General features: G+C 42.2%; 1 protein-coding gene across 1 annotated transcript; it reads right to left on the bottom strand.

Annotated features, from left to right (window-relative positions):
* Positions 1 to 3,533: 3,533 nt before the first annotated feature.
* LOC120053526 (carboxypeptidase A1-like) lies at positions 3,534 to 7,408 on the bottom strand. Its single transcript, XM_039000659.1, has 11 exons — positions 7,344 to 7,408; positions 6,854 to 6,935; positions 6,536 to 6,670; positions 6,258 to 6,362; positions 5,933 to 6,034; positions 5,599 to 5,700; positions 5,329 to 5,439; positions 4,687 to 4,777; positions 4,279 to 4,478; positions 4,020 to 4,104; positions 3,534 to 3,823 (listed from the first exon to the last, which is right to left on the bottom strand). Exons 1-11 carry the CDS (start codon positions 7,406 to 7,408, stop codon positions 3,636 to 3,638), a joined length of 1,266 nt encoding a protein of 421 aa, XP_038856587.1. The 3' UTR covers positions 3,534 to 3,635.
* Positions 7,409 to 9,711: the final 2,303 nt, after the last annotated feature.

Raw genomic sequence — 9,711 nt, 5'->3', positions numbered from 1 at the left:
GGATTCCAGTAATGATCGAGATGCCAGGACAGTTGGTGCCTCCAGTGCTGAACTATGAGAGAGAGAAGTGGAGTCCAAAGAAAATCCTGGTAATCTTCAAACATCAAAAGAAGTATTGAAAACTGACATGACTTGGGGTACATTCAGAGGGCGGCCCTCAAAGCTCTGGCCAATCACGATCTTGCTGACCATGTCCTGGAAAGTGTAGATCTATTGCGATAGAGCTAGTAAGAGAATCTAACATTAGAATCAAAGAACTCTGAGGACTGGAGTTTTAACACAGGCCTGATAACATTGTTATGACAGTGTTATTATTCAGTCTTATGACAGTGTTACTATGCAGTCTTATGACAGAGTTATCAAATCAAATCAAATGCTGTTTGTCACATGCTCCGTAGACAACATGTGTAGGCTAACAGTTAAATGCTCATTTACTGGTCCTTTTCCAACAATGCAGAGTTAAAGATAACAGAAAATAAATAATGAAAAATAGAAATAGTGGCACTAGGAATAAATACACAGTGAATAACAATTAAAAATAACATGGCTATATACAGGGAATAGAAAATAAGATGGCTATATACAGGGAGTACCAGTACCGAGTCAATGTGCAGGGGTACGAGGTCATTGAGGTAGCTATGTACTGTACATATAAGTAGGGGTAAAGTGACTAGGCAACAGGATAGATAATAGTTGCAGCAGCGTAAGTGGTGAGTGTGAAAGTGTGTGTGTTGGGGTGTCAATGTAAGTATGTGTGTGTGGGTAGAGTCCAGTGTGTGTGCATAGAGTCAGTGCAAGAGAGTTAGATTCTGCAAAGTTATTATGCAGTCCTATGACCGTTTTATTTTGCAATCTTATGACAATGTTATGATAGATGTGTAACGGCGGTCCTCCTCCTCTTCAACCGAAAAGGAGGAGTAGTGAGGGAACCAAAATGCAGCGGAGTTTGAAGACATGATTTATTAAAGAAAACACGAAAACACGAACTTGACTAATAAACTAACAAAACAACAAACGGTGTAGACAGATCTGGACGACGGACTCACATAACACACGAGAACGCACGAACAGGGAAAAAAGCCTACACATAAAAATGACGATGAACAAAACAAACCGAACAGTCCCGTATGGTGCGACAAACACAGACACAGGAGACAACCACCCACAACGAACACTGTGAAACCACCTACCTAAATATGACTCTTAATTAGAGGAACGCCAAACACCTGCCTCTAATTAAGAGCCATACCAGGCAACCCATAAACCAACATAGAAACAGAAAACATAGAATGCCCACCCAAACTCACGTCCTGACCAACTAACACATACAACAAACTAACAGAAATAGGTCAGGAACGTGACAAGATGTTATAATAGATGCTGAGGCTTTCCTGGCTGTGTTATTGGGTACTGACCTGGTATTTGGTGTAGTCATCAGTATTCTGGGCTCAGCGGCATGAGCACTCAGCATCTGCTCCACTCCTCATCCAACATAACCTCAGATAAAAGGGGCAAAAGGTTTCACATCACTGATCGCTCTCCTTGGTTCTTTCAAGAATAATTTGATTGTCAGGGGGGATAACTTTGGTGGCGTCATAGTCTGTACAGTTATGACTTTTTGAAGAATAACAATGACTAAAGAATGGCGTAAGAAAGGCAGATGAGCTCTCCCCAGCTCAGAAAGGTGTCCACCTTTACCTGTAGGTCCTTTGACTGTGACAGAGTAAGAGATGTCCTCGGTCCTCAGGAAGGCCTTTGTAGGTCTGCAGGCTGGTGACGGGAACTCTGATGTCCACAGGAGTGGAGAGGTCAGTGGGATCCATCCACACATATCCAGCTGGGAAAGAAGAGAGGAGCGGAACATGTAGATCAACTCACAAATCAACACATGGGAAAAGATCAAATGGACTGATCATACATTATACAGTATGAGAAGGGATCTGCTCTGATAATTCTGTTCTGATTGTTTTCCTATTTACAGATCTTCATTTGATCACTTTTTTGTTGCTGATCATTTTCATGTGCCGCAGATGAGCTAAGTGATTTACAGAAATACACTGAAATCCTGCACTAACATAATATTCCACTTTTCATGCAGCTTCATTTTGACCAGCTAATAACCTAGCCACCGATCAAGCAACATTATGGACTAAATGTTGAAATCCTGTTGCTGCAGGATCATTTTGCTGCGACAATACAGGTCAAATTAAGATCCTACATCTGTATAAGAAGTGTAATAGTCATAGTATGATCACTGTGATTATTATGCCCCACCTGGAGATCTTTAATCTCAGCCAGGTCCTTCAGGAGAGAGTGCTGGAGCTCATCCTTCCAAGTGATCTGAAGCACCTGGTGCCTGTACAGATATTACAACGATGACGTTATCATCCCTAATAATTCTAATAAAGAGATGGGGGAAACATTAAAAAGAGAAAGGGTGGCAATCAACACACCATATGTCATTACCCTTTTCTCAGCTACCACTGCTGTAGCAAACAAGTGATAATAATTCAATCAATCAATCAAAATGTATTTATAAAGCACTTTTTACAAAGTGCTTTCTTTCCGTACTTTGTGATGATCACTCACCCCTCAAATGTCTCCTTGTCGATAACGGCCACAAACAGCATAGTCAAGATGAGCAGCTCCTTTCATCGTAACGAATAGAGTGTAGACACACACCTTGCGCACCACCTTTGACCTTGGTTAGTTACGGTAAGTTGATGTTTTCACCTGCTGTTCTGTTTCACACACCAACTCTGATGTAACACTAATGGTGAGTATTTCTGGAGCAGATACCGAGAAGGACAATGAGAATGGACCAGATTTTCAGTTTTTTCCCTTACTGTTCCATTTGCTTAGTTTGCCTGTGTTTGTATTCTGTACTGTAAAAGATATGCCCCCAAGGGTTGTCCCAACCCTTTTTGAGGACTGAGTCAGTCCTTTAGACTATTACGGTACTCACATTTGAAAAATTAGAGACAAGGAATAAGTGACCTCTGACTTATATCAAACAATTGTGTTATGTATTGTTTAAGAATGATTGTGTTTATATTTTACATGCCCCCACATGTCCTATATGTCTCCTTTAAAGACATTAATCTGTCAGAGATAACTTGCCGTTTATCTAACGCTCTAACTAAATTCAAATCACCATACCTGTACATTCAACCGGGTCAAGCAAAAAGCCTTGGAGACAGAGAAACACCAAAACTGCTTTTAGAAGCCAATTCACTCCCGAGAAATATTTGTCAGGTCCATATTTCCCACCCCCACGGTGGACTTCTTTTCATTTAGAAGACATTTTAAAACAACACGTTTTTGCATTTTCTTATGTTACTAAAGTCCTTTATTTTTGACATACAAGTTCAAATATGTTTTTTCGTATACAGTTTGTACCTCTCCAAGAGAGATTACTTCAACCATAACAACCTTTCTCTGTGCTTCATTTTGGCATCACCCAAAGAGCTTGGCAGAGTATGAAAAATGAAATAGACAAAATCAGGTATAACAGTTGACATTTATTGGTCTCATTGTGCCCTGGAAAGAGCCATGGTAGACTTAATGGTAACTTTTCCTATATATGTACAACAGTACAATGACACAGTGTCCTGTAGGTTGTCGTGGTGACCCATCTAGTTGGTGTTGTCCTTGGTATCCTCCATGATGGCCATCAGAGCCAGCCAAGTCTCCTTGGCAGTAGGAAGGATCTGATTAGCTGGCAGGATGAAACCATAGCGACCGGTGTCTCTCAGCTCAAAGGTGTAGGAGTACTTGACGCCCTGGTTGTAGGTCCAATCAATGGTACCACCACTAGCCTGATTTGGAATTGACAAGAAAAAAGGGAATTGACAATAGTTTCTGTATTAATGTCACAGAGTATATAACAGCATTGTTTATATTATTCAGATGGAGTGTGCTCATGTTGATAGACCGTGGTGGACTAGAGTGGACTGGAATGGCATGCGATGGGATCCATTTAAAGCAATGAATAGGTTAAGCTGGGTTTTGACACTTACAGATGGTGTTGATTATGCTGCCGTATCTGTAGGAGTTTCCGTACAGGGAAGCCAGATCAGTGATAGCCTTCAAGGCCAGGTTGTGCTGTGGGCAGATAATACAAGTAACGTAATGTTAAAGTATCCTGTTGTAGCCACACTTCCCCTGGTGAGGCAACATGTAGTGGAGAATGCAGGCAGGGTGCTGCCTATAGGCACGGATGCCACAAGTTGTTACCAAACATGTCAAAGACAACTAGTTGATGGATGCTGAACTCACCAGTTCGCTCTCGTCCTTGCAGGGGGTCCTGGTGTAACCATAGGGGTAGAGGATCATCTGGGAATAGGAATGGATGGACACGAAAGCCTTCAGGTTGCCATGAGACTTGACAAAGTCCACGATGGACTTGACCTCAGACTCAGAGTTAGCCTTGGGTCCACGGTAAGTCTCAGAGCAGGGGCTGTCACTGGCACCGGGACCTACCAAAGATAACAGAGGAGATAGACAAAAGGATAAAAAAGATTAGTGCCAGACTAAAAAATAACAATGCACATTTTCCACAGTAAAATACTGTCTCACCAGTTGCAAGGAGATAACTCTTTATTTGACAAAAAAATTAAGATTTGAGTTTGTGACATCTGCATTTTTTGTATTTGAGTCAACATTCAAGTGAACTGGAAAATATACCTCCAAAACCAGCATCCCAGTTTCTGTTGGGGTCAGTTCCAATGCAGGAAGAGCCAGGGTTGGGCTTCCTGGTCTTACGCCACATACGGTTCTGTGGAACACGAAAGGTTGATGATGTCAGAGCGAAGTCAAATGACAAAACAGGATACAACACTGAGGTTTGTGAAAGTTAGATTCGATAGTTGATATTCGGTACAGATGTAGGATCTTCATTTGATCATCCTGTAGCAGGAGAACTTTCCTGCAACGCAGGAAATTAAAAATGTGCAGAGTATTTGAGGTTTGAAAAGACTTCTGAAGTTTCTAATTTCCACTTTGACATTTCAGATTTCATTTTCAATTGCAAAAAACATATCAACCCTTACAAAAATCTCCATTAATTATAATCCACATAATTATTCAAATGTCCTGTTGCTGCAGGATTATTTTCATGCTGTAGCAAACTGGCTCAAATTAAGATCCTACATATGTATAAGAGATTCAGATCACGCACACGTGTAACATGTAGTTAATAATCAAAGAGGTGGAGCGATATAACATGATGTAAACAAAATCTGACATTTAGTAATCATAGCGATCAAGTACGGAACATTAACCTAAAATGTACCGTAAATGACACATTTTCTGTTGTGAGCGACTCACACTAGTGTGCGTGTAGTAGTAGCCGTCAGGGTTGGTCACAATCTCCAGGAAGATGTCCATCTTGTCCAGGATGGCGGTGAGGGCGGCGTCACTTCCGTAGTCGGTCACAATCTGGACATTGAAACAGAAAAATTATATCATAAATCTTCAATCATGACTGCCCATACATAGTGAGTAATAGTGAGAGTGATACAGTGGTTTGGTGAACAGATGCATAGATGAAGAGAGGGGAAAGGTTTAAAGACTGTCAGGGAGTTAGTGCTGATGCACCTTCTTAGCGAACCAGGTGCCGCAAGCCTGTGTGACCCATTCCCTGGAGTGGATTCCAATGTCAAGCCAGATACCAGGTTTGTTAGTTCCACCAGTGCTGAACTAGAAAAGAGAGAAGGAGGGGGGTGTAAAGAACATCTACCGTAATCCTCAAATACTGTAAACTTGAGACATTTAACATACAACCAAGCACTTAATTAACATGTACCAAAAAATGGTGTCTCATCCAGGATCAGGCAAAAACTAGGCTTGTATGTCTCTATTAGATGTATATTTCACGTGTAAAGAGTACTAGTTAGTAATATGACAAGGCCCACTGTGGTCAGGAACTTACCTTGAGCACATTCAAGGGGCGTCCCTGGTAGCTCTGGCCAATCACGATCTTGCTGACCAGGTTGGGATTCTCAGCCACCAGCATGTCCTGGAAAGCGTAGATCTGGAGAGAGGGAAAGAGAGAGAGAGAGAGAGAGAGATGTTACAGTCAACTCAAACAATTCTCTAGGTGTCATGTCAGACCATGTCACTGTCATGTCACTCTTATGTGGATCTTATAATAACAGTTAATAGTGTCTGCCTGAATGTGTGCTGCTCTGAGTGGTCATGTGAAATGGGCTGTCCCATTTCTCCTTGCCGCTTGCGTTTCGGGATACAGAATTTACGTCGGCTATGGTGTGGTAGTTGGAGTAGTCGTAGTCATCACTTGTTCTGGGGGCAGTGGCACGGGCAGAACTCAGCATCTGCTCCTTCTCCTCATCCAGCATAACCTGTGGGCAAAAGGGCGGTCAAAAGTCACTACAAGGCTTATTCAACCATCTTATTTATTTACTGTAAGTCATGACATGGATTTACACATTTCAAGATCAGCCAAGATGAAGTAAGACTGAAGTAATCACCCTGACCTCAGTCACTTTCTCCCTGACTCAGAAAGCAGTCCTACCTGCAGGTCCTTGATCATGATGAAGTACTCAATGTCCTCGGTCTCCAGGAAGGCCTTTACGGTCTGCAGGCTGGTGAAGGGAACTCTGATGTCCACTGAAGTGGAGAGGTCAGTGGTCTCCATCCACACATCCAACTGGGACAGAGGAGAGGAATGACACGTTAGGTCAACAAACCAACACAATGGTCTGGTCTCCCAGACACAGATTCAGCCTAGTCCTGGACTCAAATGTATGCCGATATAAGTGTTTTGAGCAGCTGTAGTGAAAGGGAAATGGCCTGGTCAAGGCTCTACAGTGGTGATGATCATGTCACACACCTGGAGATATTCCATCTCAGACAGATCCTTCAGAAGAGTGAGCTGGACCTCATCCCTCGCAGTGATACGAAGGACCTGGTCCCTACAAAGACAGGAGAAACATTCAACTTTCAACAACTATGCTTGGAGTTGAGAAAGGGAGAGAAAAATGTTACCCAACAAAGACTGTGGCTAAACGCCTGCTTACAGCATCACTTACGGTTTTATTCAACATTAACCATAAGCTTTGCTTCCTCTTTACAGTTATGATTGAAGATATCTGTCCGTTCCTCCCCATGAGTAGTAATTTCTAATGATTCCGTTGAAGTGATGATTGTAAAGTAATAAAGCCTGACTGTCGTTCAGTCTAAAGAAGCAACTCATGTCTCCAGAATTACAGGGGCAAGCATGACATATGGCATTACTACCCTTCCTATGGTTCCTCAATCTTTACATAGCAACTACTGGTGATATATCAAACATGACACCAAATATTGGTGTGTCCACTCACCCCTCAAAAGTCTCCTTGCCGAAAACGGCCGCAAACAGTGCAGTCAAAACAAGCAGCCCCGTCATCGTGTAAATCACCAACTGCTAACAGTCAGTATCTGGATAACGTGTGAAAAGCTTGATAATGTATGTGATATCAACAGAGAGGTATATTTTCTGGGTGATTTAAATATTGACTGTATTTCATCATGCTGCCCAGTCAAGAGGAAGCTTCAAACTGTAACTAGTGCCTGCAACCTGGTTCAGGTTATCAATCAATCTACCAGGATAGTTACAAACAGCACAGAAATGAAATCATCAACATGTATTGATCACATCTTTACTAATGCTGCAGAAATGAGCTTGAAAGCAGTATCTAAATCCATTGGATGTAGTGATGACAATATAGTAGTCAAATCTAGGAAAACCAAAGATCCAAAGCCTGGGCCTAATTAGACAACAGGTGTAGACTAACAGTGAAATGCTTACTTATGGGTCCTTTTCCATCAATGCAGAGTTAAAGATGAGGTAAAAAAAAGAAATAGTGACACTAGGAATAAATACACAGTGAATAACTAATAAAAATACACATTTAAAATAACAGGGCTATATACAGGAAGTACAAGTACCGAGTCGATGTGCAGGGGTACGAGGTAATTGAGGTAACTATGTACAACACATATAGGTAGGGGTAAAGTGACTAGGCAACAGGCTAGATAACAGTTGCAGCACCGTACATGGTGAGTGTGAAATTGTGTGTGTGTGTGTGTGTGTGTGTGTGTGTGTGTGTGTGTGTGTGTGTGTGTGTGTGTGTGCGGCGTCGGTATGCAAGTGTGTGCATGTTATGTGTAAGTGTTTGTATGTATGCATGTACTGTGTGTGTGTGTTGTGCATCCACACACATCCAGTGTGAAAGTTTGTGTGTCTGTGTGGCGTCAGTATGCATGTGTGTGCATGTTATGTTGTGTGTGTGTGTGTGTGTGTGTGTTGTGCATCCACACACATCCAGACTGAAAGTTTGTGTGTCTGTGTGGCGTCAGTATGCATGTGTGTGCATGTTATGTGTGTGTGTGTGTGTGTGTTGTGCATCCACACACATCCAGACTGAAAGTTTGTGTGTCTGTGTGGCGTCAGTATTCATGTGTGTGTATGTTATGTATGTGTGTGTGTGTTGTGCATCCACACACATCCAGACTGAAAGTTTATGTGTCTGTGTGGCGTCAGTATTCATGTGTGTGTATGTTATGTATGTGTGTGTGTGTGTTGTGCATCCACACACATCCAGCTGGCAAAGAAGAGAGGAGAGGAACATGCAGATTAATTTAAAGCAAAACAAGGGAAAAGAGAAAATGGAGTGAACATTTATTATGAGACGAGGAATAAGTGAACTCAATGACTTACATCAAAGAGCATTTTGTTTGTTTGTTTGTTTGATTGTGTTTGAATGTGTTTATAAACTGAACAAAAATATAAACGCAACAATTTTTATGATTTTACTGAGTTACAGTTCATATAAGATAATCAGTCAATTTAAATAAATTTGGCCCTGATCTATGGATTTCACATGACTGGAAAGGCGCAGCCTTGGGTCGGGCTGGGAGGGCATAGGCCCACCCACTTGGGAGCCAGGCCCACCCACTAGGGAGCCAGGCCCAGCCAATCAGAATTAGTTTTTCCCCACAAAAGGGCTTTATTACAGACAGAAATACTCCTGTTTCATCAGCTGTCCGGGTGTCTGGTGTCAGATGATCCTGCAGATGAAGAAGCCGGAAGAGGAGGTCCTTGGCTGTCGTGGTTACATGTGTTTTGCGGTTGTGAGGCCAGTTAGACGTACTGCAAAATTCACTAAAACGACATTGGAGGTGGCATATGGTAGAGAAATTAACATTCAATTCTCTGACAACAGCTTTTGTGGACATTCCTCCAGTCAGCATATACATTTGAGACTCCCTCAAAACTTGAGATATCAGTGGCATTGTGCTGTGTGAGCTTTTATTGTCCCCAGCACAAGGTGCACCTGTGTAATGATCATGCTGTTTAATCAGATTCTTGATATGCCACACCTATAATGGCACAAGGTTAGACCCAGATGCAGACACAGGAGGCAGATGGTTAGAGTCTTTGTTTATTAATATCCAAAAGGAGTATGAAAGAGAATGGTCGTGGACAGGCAAAAGGTCAAAACCAGATTCTTAATCCAAGAGGTAAAGAGTGGCAGACAGGCTCAATGTCAGGGCAGGCAGAAGGATCAGGCAGGCGGGTACAGAGTCCAGAAAGGCAAGGGTCAAAAGCGGGAAGACAAGAAAAAGAGAATAGAAAACAGGAGCACGGTAAAAACCACGCTGGTTGACTTGAAAACATACAAGACGAACTTGCACTGAGAGAGAGGA

The sequence above is a fragment of the Salvelinus namaycush genome, chromosome 9 (assembly GCF_016432855.1).
Source record: "Salvelinus namaycush isolate Seneca chromosome 9, SaNama_1.0, whole genome shotgun sequence".
Taxonomy (NCBI): domain Eukaryota; kingdom Metazoa; phylum Chordata; class Actinopteri; order Salmoniformes; family Salmonidae; genus Salvelinus; species Salvelinus namaycush.
This window is presented reverse-complemented; position numbering and strand designations above follow the sequence as displayed.

Bases quoted from the DNA above. Each gene is read 5' to 3' on its own strand.
- LOC120053526 (XM_039000659.1), bottom strand. From the start codon at position 7,408: ATGACGGGGCTGCTTGTTTTGACTGCACTGTTTGCGGCCGTTTTCGGC. The intron at 5,440-5,598 runs GTGCATCAGCAC...TTCAATGTCCAG, and splicing joins GCACCTGGTTCGCTAAGAAG to ATTGTGACCGACTACGGAAG. The intron at 3,824-4,019 runs GTAAGTGTCAAA...TGTCAATTCCAA, and splicing joins CAGCATAATCAACACCATCT to ATCAGGCTAGTGGTGGTACC.